Source organism: Capsicum annuum, chromosome 1 (assembly GCF_002878395.1).
Source record: "Capsicum annuum cultivar UCD-10X-F1 chromosome 1, UCD10Xv1.1, whole genome shotgun sequence".
Classification (NCBI taxonomy): Eukaryota; Viridiplantae; Streptophyta; class Magnoliopsida; order Solanales; family Solanaceae; genus Capsicum; species Capsicum annuum.
The window spans coordinates 3,158,577-3,179,043 of record NC_061111.1 but is presented as its reverse complement, the minus strand read 5'-3'; the positions used below and the strand labels follow the sequence as shown (position 1 = coordinate 3,179,043).

The following is a 20,467-nucleotide window of genomic DNA, read 5'->3' as shown; positions in this document are numbered from 1 at the left end:
GTTTGGAATTTTATCTAGTACTCTCTCTATTTTATTTATGTAAATATGTTTGACTAAACATTAAAAGGTTGAAGAAACTGCTAGAACTTATGATCCGTAAAATTAATACCCCTCCGTTTTAAATTATTTTCGTTTTTCGCTTCTCAAAATTTTAACTATGTAAACTTTGATCAGCAACTATAAATATTTTTGTATTGATATGAGAAGAGCTGCAACTTCTAATATTGATTTGATCTAATTCAATTTAACTATGAAGATTAGTTAATTGACTCTCCAAATAGTAAAAGTGACACATAATTTGAAATAGAAAAACTATATTATTAAAGGTAAAATGAAAAGTTTAAAGCTAACTTGTTTCCAAATATAGAAAGAGATAATTCTATTTAGAACAAACTAAAAAAAAAAAAAGAAAAAAGAAGTGACATAATTACAGAAAACTGATTACCACCACTACAACATACTATGTAATCTCACGAGTGAAATTTTCAAATTAAAGCATAAAATGTACACCTTACCCTTATCTTGAGACATAAAAATATTATTTTTAATAAATCTTCGATTGTAAAAAAAAGAAAAAACAGTTCAAATCATGTTAAAATACTGATATAACTTAAATAATATTTTAAAGAAGATTGATTGAATTCATTTTAGGTTGTCTTTTAATTATATTGGTTAAGGGTTAATTATTGAAGGAGGAGGGTTGTCTAGTGTCTACATAAATTTAATTTGATTTAATTTTCTTTCTAGGAAGTCTATTTTGTACGTATATAGATATCTTGTTTTTGCATGAGAGAGAAAAGTAAGAAATAACACCACCAAAAATTTTTCGATCGAGTGGTAAGTACTCTTTTAATTTATTCTTAAGCAAAAATTTTTGTTTCGAGCCTCGAGTATGGAGTCGTCTTTGATAGAAAGCATTTTATTGCCCAGAGTGAAACTTTCCGATGCAAATCCAATTTAATCGATCGAGCTCCAATATAAATACCGAACACTCGGTGAAAAAAAGTGAGTACTAAAAAAGAGCAAAAAAGCATATAACAATGAGAAAACATGACTTAGAAGTCATCATCACACACCCCCTTAGGCCACTCTCTCTCTCTCCTTAACCTCTGGAACTTCCATAATGTTTTCTCCTTCTTCTCATCATCATCTTCTTCTTGTCTTTCTAAGTATGTTTTTTTCATAGTACACCATGTTTCTTGTTTGGTTTTTTTAGATAAAATTGCTTTTTTAAACTTGTTCTTTTCTTGTTTTGAAGTTTTAACTAGTCATCTATGTCCAAAAAAAAAGTTGGTACAAGTGAAAATTCAAACTTTTTGTTCAAAAAGGTAACTAATAAAAACTAAGGTGAGTGGACTATCAAAAATGTTTGCGTACCCGTGTCGGATCTTTCAAAAATAAACTATTTTTGGAGGATTAGACAAGCACCCGTCGACATTTTTGAAGAATGCGAGAGCAACATGGAATAAAAGAAACCTTTTGTTTCTAGTTCACTTGATCTTTCTTTTCACCTTTTGTTTCTTGTTTTGAAGTTTTTTTTTTAAACTATTTATCTATGTGAAAGAAAAAGTTGGTACAAGTAAAAATTCAATCTTTATGTTCAAAAAAGGAAAGTTTGATGGTAAAAAAAGAAAAAAAAGAAAAAAGAACCACCCCTTTATTTTTAGTTCATTTGATCTTTACCTTTTGATGTTCTTCACTCTACCTATGTTTTTTTTTTCTATTTTTGGGTTGCTTTAATAAAATATATGTGGATCTTGATGGATTTTTTGTTTGTTGCAGAGTTATGACAGTACTTAAAGAGTGATAAAGTTGAGATCTTTATGTGCGTATAATATATGGCTAGTCATCATCAAGAAAGTGAAGAGATTAAACCAAGATTATCAATGGTTACTAATACTGGTTATTGGTTTGATGGTCATAGTAGTAATTCATCAAATCCAAATATGGTTAATCATCAGATGCAAAGTTTTGAAACAAATCCTGAGATGTATAACTTGACTTCTGGTATGGAAATGATAGGGTTTCTACCTAACACAAACGATAATCCTCATCCTCATATGTTATGGAAAGGTAATAGCGGCGTTGGTGCTGGTGTTGGTGGTGGTCCTTCTTTATCCAAGAACGATACGAGTAGTAGTGAACAATTTTACCAACATGGTAATAATATGTTGGTGGCAACAGAACATTGGCAGCATGATGATCCATCTTTAAGATGTGTTTTTCCATGTGAAGGAAATGAAAGGCCAAGTCAAGGACTTTCATTATCACTATGTTCATCAAATCCTTCTAGTATTGGTCTACAATCTTTTGAACTAAGACATCATCATCAGCAAGAAATAGGACTAATACATGATGGTTTCTTGGGTAAATCTGCAAATCTGCAACCGCAAAACAATCATCAAGGGTATTTTCATCATCAGATTAGGGACTCGAAATACTTAGGTCCAGCGCAGGCGTTGCTCAGTGAATTCTGTAGTCTTGGAATAAAGCAGAATGATGATCATTCTTCTTCATCAAAAGTACAAAAGCAGCAGCAACAACAGAAGCCCCACCAATGGCAAGATCATGAGAGTGCTAGTACTTCAAAAAAGCAACTTTTACTACAGTCCCTTGACATCATAGAACTTCAGAAAAGAAAAACTAAATTGCTTCAAATGCTTGAAGAGGTATATTCTTTAAATTCTCTTTTATGACATGAAATAGTTGAAAAAGTAAAAGCCTTTTTTTAACTCTTTGTTGCTTCAAAGTTCAAATCTTGAACTAATTCTGAGACTGAATGGCCCTTTTCCATTAATGCTCACATGGTCACAATTTCACTATTCCATTAGTTTTCTAGAACCCTCTACTCTTATTCATTGCTCATGCAAGTTTCATGCTTCACCAGGCTATCGGAAACAGCCTCTCTACCTTCCAAAGTAGGGGTAAGGTCTGCATACGCTCTACTCTCCCCAGACCCCACTTGTGGGATACTACACCGCGTACGTTATTATTGTTGTTGTTGTTGTTCATAATTCACTAGGCAAAAGAGATGAAGAAAAAGATTCAATCTTTTTGCTTAACTTTTTCCACTGATTTTACATGGACATGTCTGTTTACTTATTTATGTGTAGGTGGATAGGAGGTACAAGCATTATTGTGATCAAATGAAGGCAGTTGTATCATCATTTGAAGCAGTGGCTGGAAATGGAGCAGCAACAGTCTACTCATCTTTAGCATCAAGGGCCATGTCAAGGCATTTTAGATTTCTAAGAGATGGAATTGTGGCACAAATTAAGGCAACCAAAAAGGCCATGGGAGAAAAAGACAGTTCAAGTAGTACACTTATTCCTGGTTCAACAAGAGGTGAAACACCAAGACTTAGAGTTCTTGATCAAACTCTAAGGCAACAAAAGGCTTTTCAACAGATGAACATGATGGAAACTCACCCTTGGAGACCACAGCGCGGTCTCCCAGAAAGATCAGTTTCTGTTCTCCGCGCTTGGCTCTTTGAACACTTTCTTCACCCGTAAGTCCAAGATTTAAATTTTATGAATTCAGCTTAACACATTCGGCCATCGCTCAAAAACAAACTGTATATCAGACGTATATTATACATCTGATGGCTATTTTTTACTAAAAAATAAAAATTAAAAAGGAGAAACATTATAACCCCACTGGTAGTTCTAGTACCAAGGATCTTTCCATGGGCCGTCAATCATTGTTCACAAAAATAGCTAAATATCTTGGGAGTGACTCTCAATTTGTTGATACAATGACTCCTTTTTCATTTTTCCTTTGTCGGTTTTAACTATACTAATATATATATACTACTACCTCACAACACACTGCCTACAGACAGAATTTTTGTTGATTTCATAATTTGTTACTGCTGTAGATCACATAGAAATTAAAGTACAATATATTTTCAAACTATATGGTACCAAGTACAAAATATATTTATTTATTTTCTTTATGGAAATATTGCAGGTACCCAAGTGATGTTGATAAACACATTTTAGCTCGTCAGACTGGTCTTTCAAGAAGTCAGGCATGTCCCTTTCTCAACCATAACATTATTTAATTACTCTCCATATATGATATGAAATTATTAATAATGCAATCAAGAATTTTTTAAAATATAGCTCTCTTGTCTTTGAACTTATGTTATATAAGTATAAAGACTTTTTACACTTGCCGTTTTTATCAGGTTACACACTTTTGCTTATCATAAAGATGTACTGTGGAGTTTAAGTTATATGCACATGATAGAGTGACAGTATCAAGATTTTATTTTGACCCACTATAGAAGATTGTTTTCCATTGGCTATTACTTTTTGCATTGGGAATTACATGTAGTTGTCTTTTAAGTGATCTGATGGTGCAAATCTTTTTGATATAATCGTCAGTGCATAGAATTTACGCTCTATCTTAAGCTCTTAAGCAGATTTGATTGTTTACACTGTCAGTACATATATATAGCTCGAACTATTTGTCTTTTACAAAGTCATGTCATGCATGTAAGATTCAATAATGCATTTTCTTTCTTTTTGGTTAGGTGTCCAATTGGTTCATTAATGCAAGGGTAAGACTATGGAAGCCAATGGTGGAAGAAATGTACTTAGAAGAAACTAAAGAAGAAGAAGAGAATCTTGGATCTCCAAATGGATCAAAAGCCCTTGATGACATGAATGTTATGAATCAAAATAATCCTCATCAGTCACACATTGATCAAGAACAAAAGCCAAATCTTGTAAGCATTGACTCTGAGTGTATATCTTCCATCATAAATCACCCTCATGAGAAAAATGATCATACCAACAAAACTTCCCTTGATCAACATGACCATCATCATCAAGTTCAAACCTATGGAGTAAGAGGTGGAGGTCAACCGTTTGGCGCGATAGAGCTAGATTTTTCAACAAATATGGCCTATGGTACTGGTGGTGACCATGGAGGAATGAGTAACAAGAATCATCTTGGAGTTGGAGGGGGTGTTTCTTTAACATTGGGATTACAACAACATGGTGGAAGTGGATCAATGGGGTTAAGTACATTTTCATCACAACCACCTCATCATCATCAAAGTTCACTTTTTTACATGAATCCTAGAGATGATCAAGTTCAATATTCATCACTTTTGGACAGTGAAAATCAGAATTTGCCTTATAGAAACTTGATGGGGGCACAACTTCTTCATGATTTAGCTGGTTAAAATTACAACAAGGAGATATATATTCTTGATTTTGGACCTTATTATATAATTGGTTCTTGATGAATTATTATTGGTGATGATAGCAAGGTAGATATTTAGTAGTACTAGCTAGTAGTTGCAACATGCATGGGGTATAGATTAAAAGAAGTGATTTGGAATCATATACAATTATGAAAAATTCTACATTTTGGAATTATTTTTTTTAGGTATTTTTGGTGACATGAATTTTGTTTCTATAGCTGGTGATTCTTGGATGCTATAGCTTTAATTTTTTGTGAAAATCATGGTAAGTTGTTACCACCATGCATCCAAATTATTGCCAGTATATTGAAGCAAATATCAGTATATATAGATTTTGCAATGTGAAAAAAAAAAAAAAAAAAAAGGCTATTATTATAAATCTCTATCTCGATTTCTAGATGAGGGTCTAATTGAAACAGATCACCCCACTTGTGCAATTACGTACACTTGGTACGTATTCTATTGTTGTTGTTCTCTTTCTTGTTTGATATTATTTGGTAGCATAATTGATGGGATCATGTGTGGTTCTAATAATTCAATTTTAATTTTGTGAGGATACTTTGGAGATTTTTTGTTTTCTGGGATTGGTACAAAGAGAATTAAATTAAGCTGCAAAATCAGTTAGCCTCTCAATTATCAAGATTAAGACTACCCAACAGAAACTAGAAAAATATCATTATTTCATAATTGTACATAGTCCAATTATGTGACGTACATGATGGAGGACGAGTCGAAGAGAAGGACCAACAGACTTTTAGAACTAACAAGATTCCGAAGAAAGCGAGCATGTAATTATACCGTAGACGTATTCCATTAGAATAGAAGAAGAAAATGAAAAGTTTTATTAGGAACGTCACAAGTTTATATGGTACACGTCTTATTGGGCACGATAATTTCATAGCCCAACAAATAAATTCACTAAAACAGACAATACGTAATATGAGCTCGGATCGTAATAGTCAAAGAAATTGGAAGACACCTTGCTTTTTGTACATTATTCAATGACTTTTCTCTTTATATTTATAGTTAGCTTAGATTATATTTAGTAATTTTCAGCTAATTTTCAATCTTTTTATATTAATGCTTACTATGATACAGAGCTTTATTGCTAAATGAAATTTGACTTGCTTACTGTACTATAGAACGTGCATGGGAGTTTAATTAATTTAACCATGTATATAAATTCTATTGATGAAGAAACAACATATTTTTCTTTTTAATTACTTATTATATTCTAAGAAAAAACATAAATTCCAACAGTTTGGAACTGTATTTCAGAAAATTCTGACATTTTGTATAATTGTTGAAAATCTCGATTTTGGATCTGTCGAGATATATAATTAGCTCCTAATACATTCAACGAAGATACATTTTTTTTCCTCTGTAAAGACACATAATTAGCTTCCAATACACTTTTTTCCGATTTTAGGTCCGTCGAGATACATAATGCATCCAATGAAAATATTTTTTTTCTTTGTAAAAATACATAATTAGCTCCCAATACACTTTTTTCGATTTTGAGTCTGTCGAAATACATAATTAACTCCCGATACATCCAACGAAGATACATAATTAGTTGAATTTTTTATAATTATTTTATAAAGATGGGGATTTACGTAAAGACGTAAGTTAAGGTGTATGTTTATGTTATTTTTCTTGCAATATATTGTTTCCACAGCTGAATTATAAGGTTGTAAATGGCTGGTAGTTGGGAGTTTATTTCTGCACATGCAAAATATTCTATTTTCAGAACATTATGTTTATTGCTTTTTTTCTGTTTCTACGGTTTGTTTTACATACTTTCCATTTTTTTCATGATATCAATATCTTTATACGTATATCTTTTCTAGCAAAGGGAAATATATAACCATATTTATTTATTTTTTAATTTTGAATGGGGAATTTAATTTATAATTAACCCAAATTTATGTGAATGCAGATAGCAAAATATTATAACAAAATTAGGAGCAAAGAAAAAACGTTTTAATGACAGTTCACTTGGATAACAACATTTACAAACTTGATGAAACCTTATTTTATTTTACTCTTAAAAAGTGAGAAAAAAAAAAGTTAATTATAGGACAAAAGGAGAATAAAATTTCAATAAATGATAACTAAAGTAAATGCAAATTTGAATTATTAAGAATCCTAAAATAAGGTTTTCAAACAAAATTTTTGAAAGGAGAGATTTAGATTTGCCTATTACTATTATATCCCAGTAGTGACAGTACCACTTTATGTATTGATGCTCCTTTGTCAGAAAGTAATATTATTTTGGAATCACCTCTAATTATATCAATTTAATTCGTTGGAGTCAAATATATTCTCATTTGCAATGCTTTAGAATTGAAACTCCAAAAAAGCATAATTACCTAAATAGGTAAACTTATGAACTACATTTATCAAATAGAAAATTTTGACATTTTGCTTAATTAGTGAAAAAATCGATTTTGGGTTTGTCGAGATACATAATTAGTCCCGATACATTCAACGAAGATACATTTTTTCTTTGTAATGATAATAATTAGCTCCCGGTACATTTTTTTTTAATTTTGGATCTGTCGAGATACATAATACATCCAACGAAGATATATTTTTCTTTTATAAAGATACATAATTAGCTCCCGATACATTTTTTCAAATTTGGGTTTGTTGAGATATATAATTAGCTCTCGATACATCCAACGAAGATATATAATTAGTTGAAATTTTATATAATTAATTTGTAAGGGTGAAAATTTATGTAATATGGTAAGTTAAAGTGTATATTTATGTTATTTTTCCTAATGCAGTTGGCGTCGCGAAATAAGCCCGGCCCAAGTGAATAGAAACAGAGTTACAGAGATGGGCCCAGTTCAAATTAGCCCAATTGGTTGTTTTGACCCGATCCATTTAATCTCCTCCGGTTTCTCTTCTTTCTGTCTCTATTATTTCTCCCTTGTTCACTTCCTCTCTGCGATCTGATTCATCTTTTGTCTCAGGTAAAACTCTCGGAACACTCCACTTTGGCCCTTCAACTTTTTCATCCTTCCTTTTTTTTCCCCACAGAAAAGTGTTTTTTTTTTTTTTTTTGCTTTCAATGACAAAGTCAATAGTCCCTTTATAACTTTGAATTTCATAGAGAATAATTCACTTGTATTTGATCGATATTAATAATCTCAAATTATCATTAATTTTTCGAATTTTAGGTTTCGGTTTGACCTATTGTGAATTGTGATCAGCTTATAGACGAATGGACTTAGTTGCCAAATACCAGGTTTTTTTTTTTTTTTTGGTGATTTATTATTTAATGGAAAATATATGATGTATGGCTGATGAATTTTGATATTGTTTAGTTACTTGATAAGTTGCGCGGACTCTTTACTTTCAATGCTGCACCTGTGTCGGATTGTCCAAAAGCTCTGACATGCAGCCATTGACAATTTTGAAGAGTCCGGGGAAGATAGGTTAGGTGTGATTGATTTGATTGAAATGTTTTGTTTTGCAGGGGGTAGTAGGAAGGGTGTTTCGTAATGAAAACTCCGGCTCAACTGAAGATAGGTAAGTTTTTGTTTGATCAAATTCATGTATTTGATAGCTTTAATGGGATAAGTTGTGTTGTGCGTTTATGAATTGTCGTATGGTATTATTGGGTGTGGTAATTTCTATTGTATCTTGTCCTTTTACTAGTCCTTTTCTAGATTGTCTTATCTTGAGCGGGGAATCTGTCGGAAACAGCCTCTCTATCTCACCTCTGAGGTAGTTAGTTGGGGTTGGCTATATGAATCCTCGATACCTAAGTTGTGTAGACCCTTCACTTTCCTTGCCGCACCCGTTTTGGATTCTTTAATAATACACTACTTTTGGAGAATGCGACACGAATCCGTAGACATTTTTGAAGAGTAGGATACACACCCATTGACCTTTTTGAAGAGTCCGGGCAACATAGCTCAATATCCATTTCACTCATTTGGACGACACTCGATCATTTGAAAAAATTGATACTTCAGTCAACAACGATAATAACGACATACCCAAGGTGATCCCATAAATGAGGTCCAGGGAACTCCTGAACACAGCTAAAAAGAATAATTTGATTTAAACTGTATTAGTGAAGTTAATACGGAGAATGAATGTCTAGTAATGCAGAAAATTTTCAAAATGGGTCAATTAGGCCCTTAGCGAAGTAGTAGCTTCTGTAAATGTATTCCCACCGAAGTTATAAATGCAAAAATATGTTGAAATGGAAGCTAAATATATACAGGAAACATTTCCTCCCTTTCTTCATCCTATGCATGTCACTCACCTGTGTATGTTTGTGTTTGTATGTCCTTTCGGGTGAGATTTCTTTGTTGTTGTTTCTGCTGAATTCCTGGTTCATCTTTTGTTATTTCATCTTTTAGTCTTCATGCTCTGAGAAAACATAGTATTTAGATTATTTGTGGAAGAGTGTAGAAAGGGCACAAATCGTCCATGAAGTACATAAATGAATATAATTGTAACTAACCAGTGCTGTTAAATCACTTTGATTGGCCAAAAGGATCAAAACATATACAAAGAAGTACAATAATACAGAGAAGGCCAAAAGTTGCTCTAATAATTGACTAGTCAAATGAGGCATGGAAATTCTAGCATCCACATTTCAATGATAATTTATTTCTCTTTAGCTATCTCAGTATGAAACAGAAAACTTTGAAGTTTGATATCCAAATAGTCATCGTACCCTAATATGGAACTTGATTTTCCCAAGCTTACATAATGCTTTGGATTATTTGATTGATCTTTAGGATCCTATCTCTTTTCTTCCCCCTCTCAGTAGAAAATAATACTAAAAATAAACCTATAGGACTTTGGTTTAGTGGTAAGCAATCATATGACAAATGCTTGGTATATATGTGAAAAAAGGTAGATGGACGGACCCATCGTCCTTCAAATTTCAAGCTGTTGCTGCTCGTCTTGGAGGAATTCTCGGTGATCAAGACAAAACCTTTTAAACTAATAACCATACAAAGAAAAGATAGTAACATAAATGATCCAGTTTCGGCAGGAAAATAGATTCTGGTCTGTATTTAATCACTTTGAATTCAGGAAAATACTTTTTTTAATCAATTCTTGATGGGTTAAGTGTTTATAGCATCCATAAAATGTGAGACTTGGTAGAGATCATGTGCAGTACTTATATATCCAGTATGATTGGAACAAATATCTTCTCGCTAGAGTTGGGAATTGCTTAAGACATTATGACCCTGGAAATTAAGTTTTTTCCTTAGATTGTCCAGCTGATTATCTTGTGCTGCTATTTTCTTTTCTTAAGTTAGGACAACACAATTTCCATGTTGCAGTCTAGACTAACTTGTCTAGCATGTTGACTAATTTAGTTTGTTGTCTTTACCAATAGCTATGTCGAGCGCTTGCTTGACCGGATTAGCAACGGTGTGCTGGCTGAGGACAGGAGAGCTGCTATGCTTGAACTTCAGTCTGTTGTCTCTGAAAGTCGTGCTGGACAAATGGCCTTTGGAGCAATGGGTTAGTGTCTATATCTTATTATCTACATGCAAATTCCGTTCCTATTTTCTTCACCATCATATAATGATGATTATTTGAATCGTTTATTTCTTGCAGGATTCCCAGTCATCTTGAGCGTCTTAAAGGAGGAGCGTGATGATTTTGAGATGGTACAATTGCTTTGTTGCCAATTTAAAACTAAGATATGTTAATGTTATTTTAGTGGGGTTTATGCATTCTTTGTATTATGGGCATAAAAGTTCAAGCTATATGTTTGTAGAAACTTCTTTTCATGATGTCTGTTGTACAGTGCTAGCTAATTGGATGCTTTATTGCTTGTATGGAACCAATGATCGCTGTAAATTTGACTTGAATGAACATATTGACGGTTAGAGTGAAATTAATACTATTTGTGTTAAAGACTAATGTTGTTAATGTAGTCGGTAACTAAGTTTCATTACCTACTGCTGGTGATGATTTTGCGTGACACGTATCTGTTCACTGGTTCCAAAAGGAAAAGAAACACGGCTTATAGTAATTTATGCGCTGGCTGCTTTTTAAGATCTTTCCTTTCTACCTTAAGTTTTTGTTTCTTTTTCTTAAGAAGTACTACTAATATTAGGTTTTGTTCTAAAGAGACTTAACCAGAGGGAAGGGAACACTGTGAGAACTACAGTTTCTTTTCTTTTCTTTTTTTTCTTTGTGGGGGAAGGGGGAGGTAACTTTCTTTAAAACAGACTGCAAGCAACATGTGCAGTCACCCGTAATTACAATGTGGAGTACAGGAAGGATTCCAATCCTTTGTATTCTAGTAAGGAATCTAAAACATCAAAAATGGATTCAAGATCTTCTAGGTACTCGTTTACACCAAAAATAGAAAATGACTAGACACTGCATCTTCAGCTTCTATATAATACTGCATTTATCTTCAGAGCACCTTTGATTTCTTTCTTCCAAATTGTCCACTAAATGCAAGCTGGGACAATTCTCCATCTTTCTTTCTGGTTTATGAGATTATGTTTCTGTTCCAACAAGCTAGAAGTTCAGGTATTCTCATTGGCATAGCCCACATGATTTCCCTCATTGAGAAATATCTTCCATAGTTGATCTGTCTTCTTAAAATAATTTTCAAGTTCCTAATCCTTGAGATCTTTTGCACTATCACTGTGGAATTTTTTTTGTGTTATCAATCAAACTGTGCGGTCTTCTACTGGTAAAGACCAATTCTTGGTAGACACTATCTCAAACTAAAAACTTTGTGGAACAATCTCAACAATGTTGGCGGAACCCTTTCTTTTCGTTTTTAAAGTTTGGGACTACAGGTATTTACTTTTGAAAGATCTAGTGCATTAGTGTTTTGGTTTATCCATGCATGATAGGGCCTGCTACTTTTTACTTTGTCAAAAATTAATACACAGCATTAACTTTTTACTGAAAAGGTCCTCTTTTTCACAATTGATGTACATTTTACGCAACATTATTACCTCCTCATCTCACTCAGCGCTAAAAGTTACTCATATTGGGTGCTTGAAGGTCAGGGGGGCTCTGGAAACTCTTGTGAGTGCTTTAAGTCCAATTGATCATGCAAAAGGGCCAGCGAATGAGGTTCAGCCAACTTTGATGAATAGTGACTTGCTTTCCAGAGAAGTAGATAATATCTCTCTTCTCTTAAATTTGTTGGTAAGCATGTTATTGCTATTGTTCTTGCTTGTTTTAGTTGTATAGTGAGTAATCTCTTTGCAATTGGCTGATCTAATACTCTGGCAGTCAGAGGAGGATTTCTATGTACGATACTATACACTTCAACTTTTAACGGCCCTCCTAACTAATTCTCCACAAAGGTATGTTTAGTACTTCCACTGCATATTGTTTCAAGTACTTGTTTATAAACCCATTTTGAGGCGACAACATGCTGAAATAATATTCAGGTTACAGGAAGCTATTCTTAGCATTCCCCGTGGTATCACGCGGCTGATGGATATGCTTATGGATCGTGAGGTATGAACTGGAAATGATAAAAGTATTATGCTCTTTTTAATTTCAAAAATAATTATTATGCTTTTTTCTTCGCGGGATTCTAACTTTGGCATGTCTTGAAGGTCATACGAAATGAGGCACTGTTACTTCTGACTTACTTGACCCGTGAGGCTGAAGTGAGTGCTGCTTCCTTTCCTTGGTGGCTGCTCTGTTCTAAATCTTTTCAAATTTTACTTACTTTGTGCTTAGCATTTGGCCTAACTTCTTTAAAATCTACAGGAAATTCAAAAAATTGTGGTCTTTGAAGGTGCTTTTGAGAAGATATTCAGCATCATAAAGGAGGAGGGAGGTTCAGAAGGAGGAGTTGTTGTGCAGGTTTGGACAAGTAATCTTAAGCTTATGTCTAAAATGTATTTTGTAGAATAGTAGAGATTGGAAAACTTAGATGACTCTGTGTTGCATTCACATCCCCTCATTAACAGAACAATCCAGTGAATTTTCTGGTGGAGCTGTAAAAAATCATTTTTCAGTCAGCATGTTCTCAATTCACTTCAACTATCATTGAAATATTTTGGGTTCTTCACTTGAATTCATGCTGATTTTGGTATATATATTTCGTAACTAAGCAACTCTTATTATTGGCTAATCATGCTGGAGTTTGTTCGAAGGCTTTGAACTTGTGTAGTCTGTAATTATCTTGCCTTTTTACCTTGTCCATTCCTTATCTGAACAGAACTTTTGTCGTGTTCTAACCTTTCCTGGCATTCAATCACCTTTATTGTTTGTTTTTTTTTTGAGAAAGTTGCCCATCATTCTTTATTGTAAATATTTTTATTTTTTGGTTTCTAGTTTTGCCTATAAATGTGTTACAAGTGCACTTGCATCTGGGTTCCTAGAAAATGTGGATATAATAATATTAACTTATTTCTGATCATTTCATTGTTATTGAACATTTATTCGAAACCTTTTGCTGCTTTTACTTTGGGAATTCTTCAGGACTGTCTTGAACTGCTGAACAATCTCCTCCGTAATAGTGCATCAAATCAGGTATCAGCCTGGGTGCCTCCCCAATTTTCTTTACTCATAATTTTAATTTTCCTAGTACATACTATGAATCTATTGCAGGTATTACTTAGAGAGACTATGGGCTTTGATCAGTTGCTATCAGTTCTGAAGCTAAGAGGGACGACCTACAAATTTACGCAGCAGAAGGTTAAACCCATAATCCATTTGTTTTCTTCTTTCATTTTTCACATATTATTAATGTGCTGCTGATATGATTTTCTCATGTACCAAGCCTTACCGGCTTTTCTCATTTCTTTGCCTTAAATGATTGGCCAGTAGACAATAAATCTACTCAGTGTGCTAGAAACCATTAATTTGCTAATCATGGGTGGCCCAGAAACTGATCCTGGCAGAGATTCAAATAAGCTGACTAATAAAACCGTTTTGGTTCAGGTTTGTTCTTTCTATCAATTTGAGAACTGCTTATGTTTGGACAATTGCATTACCTTCCTAACTTATCTGATTGATATTATAGAAAAAGGTCTTGGACCATCTCTTCATGTTAGGAGTTGAAAGTCAATGGGCTCCAGTTCCAGTGCGTTGTACGGTGAGTTACTAGTTCTTGATGCCTTTAAGTAGATGATTTCTTTTCTAATTAATCAACTTTCATGGTTTCTTTCTGCATTCTTAATAGTTGGTTAGGCAAAATAAAGAAAAGAGAGTATAAGGGGGTGAGGAGATATGCCGACTACTACGACTTGTCTACTTCAAATTCAATTTGCATTATAATGTAGTGAACATTGTCCACTGTAGATGCTGGCATGCTGATGGCTAGTTGATTCTTGTAGCTTTATCTCTTCAAAATGGCTTTTGTCGATGTCAGGCACTTCATTGCATTGGTGATCTGATTGCTAATCACCCCAAGAATCTCGAAGAAATTGCAAGCAAAAGGCTCGGAGAGGAACCAGATTTAGAGCCTGCTTTGAATTCTGTCCTCCGGATACTTTTACGCACTTCTAGTAAGCAAGAATTCATGGCAGCTGACCATCTTTTTAAGAACTTCTGTCAGGTATCTTAACTGAGTTCTTGCTTAATGGTTAAAAAAAAAAACTGAGTTCTTGTGTAATGGTTAGATATTTCAAGCAGTGGTATGTTATGCTTTCAGAATGATTTAGATATTGTTCGACGGAGCTTCCGTTACTATCTCCTTTGTTGGGTCTTTAGTTTTGCATCATGCTTTCTTGAAGTGTACCATTTTTTAAAATTATGTTGTGTGATTGGTGCAGCAAAATCCGGATGGCCAGACAATGTTGGCATCTACTCTAATTCTGCAGCCGCAGTCAATGATTCATGCCCCTGTTGAGGAGGATATTAACATGTCATTTGGAAGGTAATCTATGCTGTTGAGAGCTTTTCTTAGAGTGTTCGCAATGTCTTCTCATTGAATAAGGTGTTCACTTACACCCCCCCCCCCCCCCCCCCCCCCCCCGATCATATCATAAATACATGTAACACATTCAAATTAAAAATTAGAAAAGGGAGCACTTCAATTTGCTTCTAAATGACTTTTACATCTCAGGCCCCCATCTCTATTTTTCTCTTCTTGTTTTTCTTGGCAGCATGCTTCTACATGGTCTTACTACAGGTGAAAATGAAGGTGATCTTGAGGTAATGTCATAGGCTCTATACACTTTCTCGGTGGTTCTCTGGAAATTTTAAATGGACACTTTGTTATTGAAAAAGTTGCAAAATAGACACTTTAATGCTTGATCTTTATTAGTTTATAATTTTTTACATCTGCAAGACTATTAGTTGAGGTCCCTAGCTTCGTCCAGTACACATGATTCATTATGCATAATCCTTCAGTTCATGGACGAGAAACAGTTGGCAAGGCTTACCTAACCTAACCTTAGACGTAATTTCCTTGTGATATACTTCTTAAGTTGTAGAAAGTTACACATAATACAGTGCCCATCGCTATTACAGAACCGTGCATGAGATTTTCATATAAAAATTCTAGAAATCATTTTCACTGTGTTGTATGTAGAAAAAAGATGATATCAAACACTTATTCGAAACAAAAAGATTATATCAGATTGTAGTACCAAAAAAGGATAGTTATTTAGTCCGTAAATTTGTGAGGGGATTATTCTTTTATTGTTAATTTTATGAGGAGATATATATAATTTCAATCTTGATGCAGTGTTCTCTACGGTAACAAAATCATTTTTTCACATTTTAAATAGTCCTTTTAAATGCTTATTCACCTAATTTAGTGTAATATGCTATCCAAACGTAGTTGCTCTTAATCGTCTTGCTTAAAAATGGTGATAGTATTTTGAAGGGCATCACATGTGTAGCTTAAAGTCTACACTATTGCTTGTCCTGTTCCAAAATGTTTTTCAATTTCCTGATATCATTTTCCACGTGAATTAGAAAATTGTGTTAGAGGTGAAAATTGACCTGTTATTTTTCTTGAATCTGTTGTCATTTTACTTCATTTTCGTTCTGGGCATGGTATATATCTGTTCACAAGAGTATTGCACATTCTAGATTCTCTCCATGCTTCCGATCATCTTTTCTCGATCAGAACCCGTAAACCCGCTTCTCACCAGCACATGGATCATGGAATTACTAAAATATGTCGCGGTTTTTTTTTTTTTTTTTTTTTTTTTGGATAACCATGGGTCTGGGAAAATAGGTCACGTTAATTCTGAAGAAAGAAAGCAAAATCCTTGTTTACTTAACTTTAAATATGTGTTGAATAATTGTCTCAAAAGATTTTGAAAAATGGTGCTTCCCCTCAAGTCTCAGGATATATCTACTGATTCAGGAATTTCAGTATGCGTCTTTGGAGCATTAATTGTCATGTTGTCATTGACTCAGCATGTTAACTTTTAATATGCAGACTTGTTCTAGAGCTGCCAGTGTTCTTTCGCATGTCATCAAGGGTAATAACCAATGCAAGGAAAAGGTATGCAAAGTTCTTCCCAGTTCCCACCATCCAGAAATGTTTTCCTTAATCTTGAGTAAAAGAGGTTTCTTTCATGAACACATGAACAAAAAGATACGGTCTTTTCATCTTGGGGTGTTGTTGTCAATAGTTTTACAGCACCCTATGTTGTTTATTGTTGCTTTCAGTATTGTGTGCGTGCCGAACTATTATGTTTTGTGTTGTTAGAATTCACTTTCATTTCATAGATACAGCAAGATACACCTTATATTTGATAAGAATTATAGCATACATAAGTTTTGCTACCTTATTCTTTGGTTATAACATATAAGTGAATTGCAGGTTCTGCAAATTGAACTTGAAGCACCTACGCCTACTCTAGGAGGCCCGGAGCCTTTGTTACACCGTATGGTGAAGTATCTGGCTCTTGCCTCGTCTATGACTAAAGACGGGAAATCAAACGCATCTGAGAATGTGTTTGTTCAACCCATTATCCTGAAACTGCTAATTATTTGGCTCTCTGATTGTCCAAATGCGGTGCAATGCTTCCTGGATTCACGTCCTCACTTAACGTATTTGCTGGAGCTGGTCTCAAATCCTACCACAACTGTTAGTGTAAGGGGATTGGCTGCTGTACTATTAGGGGAATGTGTAATCTACAATAAAAGCAATGCTAGTGGAAAGGATGCCTATAGCATAGTTGATGCCATAAGCCAAAAAGTTGGGCTCACATCGTACTTCTTAAAGTTTGACGAAATGCAGAAAAGCGATCTTTTCACATCTGCTAAGCCATTTTTGCCACATAAACCATTGACAAGATCTAATGCTGCTAGTATGGCTGAGATTGAAGATGGTGGAAATGAATCATCTGATCAAAAGAATGAGCATCCTATGCTTACATCAGTATTTGATTCTCAATTCGTGTATTTTTTGAAGCGCTTAGAGGCTGATATTAGAGAAAAGATGGTAGAAGCTTACAGCAGCCCAAAGAGCCAGGTGACCGTGGTGCCAGCTGAACTTGAAAAAAGGAGTGGGGAGAATGATGTTGACTATATCATGCGGCTGAAGACTTTTGTGGAGAAGCAGTGCCATGAGATACAGGTAAGGACTTTTCGGATAAATTATGTGCCTAGTAAATGCACTTTGTTCGTTTAGTACAAGCTTAGAATTATTTGCATCTTACTATTTTTACATCTGAATATAGTTTTGTATGCACAGTTAGGGTCTCAGTTGCTGGATAAAATTCATTATTAAGCAAAGCCGGTGATAATTCACTTGAGAATTCTATTTCAGTAAAAACTCAATCTACTTGAGGGAAACTGTCATGGCAATTTTTAAAATAATTCAGTCATCTTTATTCTAATGATTTAAAACTGCAGCACGACAACTTAAGAAAGTTAAAGTACCTTCTCTTTTGATAAGTTTAAGAAAGGTAAAGTTACTTGTAGGACCATTATTACTAAAATGGACCTCCAGGTACCTCAGTGAGTTGCTCTATTTTGATGCTGCATTTATGAGAGTATATCTTACCTATGTGATTTTTGACTGGTGTAATTCTTTTTGTATCCTTTTGCTGAAAGTAAAACTTTGCTTCTTAATAAGCCCTCTTCGGAGTCTGCACTATTTTAAAAGTACTGGCTCTCTCTACTCATAAACCGTTGTGTTAAATTTTCAAAATGAATGCTAGTCATATTGCTAAAAGTTGTTGAATCTTAGTCGAGTAATTTGCTCTTTTGTACTTCCAACTTCCTGTGCACCTATCCTCCAATGCGACCTGCCAGACACTAGGAAAACTAGCATTTCATACTTTTGAGCAGCTCTCTTTTTGATTTTTGGATAGTCGGGATGCATGTATACTTTAAGCAGTTTCATACTTTCTGACAATATTTACCTGCCCTATTTTCTGCAAAAAAGGATCTATTAAGTCGGAATGCCACTTTAGCTGAGGATCTGGCCAAAACTGGTGGGAACAACTCATCCCCACTTGAGCGCAAAGTCAGTGGAGGTTCAGACAGAGTTCAGATGGAGACTCTGCGTAGAGATCTTCAAGAGGCTTCACAACGTATAGAGACACTAAAGGCAGATAAGGCCAAGGCTGAATCGGAAGCTTCAACGTACAAAAACTTAGCTGGGAAGACGGAATCTGATCTTAAAAGCTTGTCTGATGCATACAACAGCCTGGAACAAGCCAACTTCCAACTAGAAAAAGAAGTAAAAGCTTTAAAGAGTGGAGACATCGAGGCATTGAAGGAAGAAGCACGTGAAGAAGCTCTGAAGGAGAGTGAAGCTGAACTGAATGATTTGCTCGTGTGCCTCGGACAAGAACAGAGCAAAGTGGAGAAACTTAGCAATAGGCTGAGAGAGCTAGGTGAAGACGTAGACAAATTGTTGGAAGACATAGGTGATGATGTTGGTGCTGATGAAGATGAAGACGACTAGTTTTACTGATGTTTTTTTTTTCCTCCAGTAAATTCATTTCATTGTATTTCTTCTTAGTTTTTCTCTCCCCTATCCCCCTCCCCCTTCTTTTCTTTCCTTGTGGTGCACATGTTGTACATTGTAAAAATTCATTCCACCAACATAACTTGATACTTGAACCAAATATGTAAACCATCTTCTTTCAGAGCAGAAACTGCATATGAGTCGGGCACGCTCGCTCTAACCCCTGAACTTCCCTCCTAGAGGCGGGTGGTTTGCTTCCTGCTCTTTGTCCATTCGGGCATTATTCTCTGGTTGGTCACTTTCTGTTGCCCCCAGACCCCACTTTGTGGGAATACACTGGGTTTGTTGGTGGTGGTCACTTTCTGTTGCCTGTCTAAAATGAATCAAAATCTGGTACCAGTTTAGTCGTTTAAACATCAGTATGCAATGAGTTTTTGTCTCGCGTTAAGACGTAATAAGGTCAATAGCCACTAATGCGAAAATAATTTAAACAATTACGCCCTTATATAAAACACAAAAAATTATAAAGATTTGAACCTCGTGAATTGTTTCTATATTTTGAACTTGTAAGAGTTCATACTAAGAAACAATTCATGGAGTTTGAAACCCTCGTAAATTTTCAACTTCATGATGAATTGTTCCTTGCGTTCTACTTGTCGATCCTCTGAATTTTAATCGTGTTTCCTAGAGTTATTAGTTGGACTTATCTATGCTATCGAGGTAAGGTTTGTGTACAGAGCATCTCAAGTTGAAAGATTATACTGAATATCTTACTGGTGTATCTAGCTAGAGAACTATATGGAGAATAAACAAAGTTCAATGTTGTGTGTTTGACATAAAAGAAAGGCATATGTGGTTTTTGTTTTTTGTTTTTTTTTCTTTTTTTGGCCTAAGAAAAGTTGAAACCTAGGACACACAATTTCCTAGTATATGGAATCATGTTTTCTATGTTGTGTTTTTGCCCACCCCCACTTTCCCTTTCCCACTAATTTGACCTAACGCACATCACAATAGCTTTGACTTTTTGTTACTTTACCTAATATACATTTTATTGATATGCTATAATGTCACTATATACAATTTTGGCCTTAAAATTATTTTGGTAAAAGGGTGAAGATGATCCTTATCTCTAGTAGTAAGTTAAACATAGTTCTTGAACATCACTTGGAGCAATTTTTGTCTACTTTTAGGCTTGTCAAAAGTGTTTGCACTTTGTCTTTGTCATAGTATTTATTAAACTTCAAGTGTTAGATTTATTTAACTAAAACTGTGAAAATAGAACATATTTATCAACTCCTCACATCAAGAAGTACATTTTATAAAATTTGTTATTTTTAATCATAGGTACAACTTTCTTGGACAATTTCTATCTATTATTTGTTTAGTGTAAT

The 20,467-nt window shown here is 34.3% G+C and overlaps 2 protein-coding genes across 3 annotated transcripts; both read left to right on the top strand.

The window, feature by feature from the left end:
• The first annotated feature begins 1,037 nt into the window (after window positions 1–1,037).
• LOC107864644 (homeobox protein BEL1 homolog) lies at window positions 1,038–5,401 on the top strand. 2 transcript variants are annotated; one of them, XM_016711076.2, is made up of 5 exons: window positions 1,038–1,169; window positions 1,783–2,669; window positions 3,114–3,508; window positions 3,970–4,030; window positions 4,538–5,401. In XM_016711076.2, exons 2-5 carry the CDS (start codon window positions 1,839–1,841, stop codon window positions 5,192–5,194), a joined length of 1,944 nt encoding a protein of 647 aa, XP_016566562.2. In that variant the 5' UTR covers window positions 1,038–1,169; window positions 1,783–1,838; the 3' UTR covers window positions 5,195–5,401. The 2 variants fall into 2 exon arrangements, with proteins under 2 accessions (XP_016566562.2, XP_047270421.1); XM_047414465.1 differs by having other exon boundaries at window positions 1,160–1,328.
• Window positions 5,402–8,105: 2,704 nt separating this feature from the next.
• LOC107864629 (golgin candidate 6) lies at window positions 8,106–19,254 on the top strand. Its single transcript, XM_016711060.2, has 20 exons — window positions 8,106–8,196; window positions 8,404–8,471; window positions 8,703–8,755; window positions 10,593–10,720; window positions 10,817–10,869; window positions 12,233–12,379; window positions 12,467–12,540; window positions 12,628–12,697; window positions 12,799–12,852; window positions 12,956–13,051; window positions 13,673–13,723; window positions 13,802–13,888; window positions 14,021–14,134; window positions 14,217–14,288; window positions 14,565–14,750; window positions 14,968–15,071; window positions 15,301–15,349; window positions 16,590–16,655; window positions 16,977–17,735; window positions 18,549–19,254. Exons 2-20 carry the CDS (start codon window positions 8,448–8,450, stop codon window positions 19,071–19,073), a joined length of 2,712 nt encoding a protein of 903 aa, XP_016566546.1. The 5' UTR covers window positions 8,106–8,196; window positions 8,404–8,447; the 3' UTR covers window positions 19,074–19,254.
• Window positions 19,255–20,467: the final 1,213 nt, after the last annotated feature.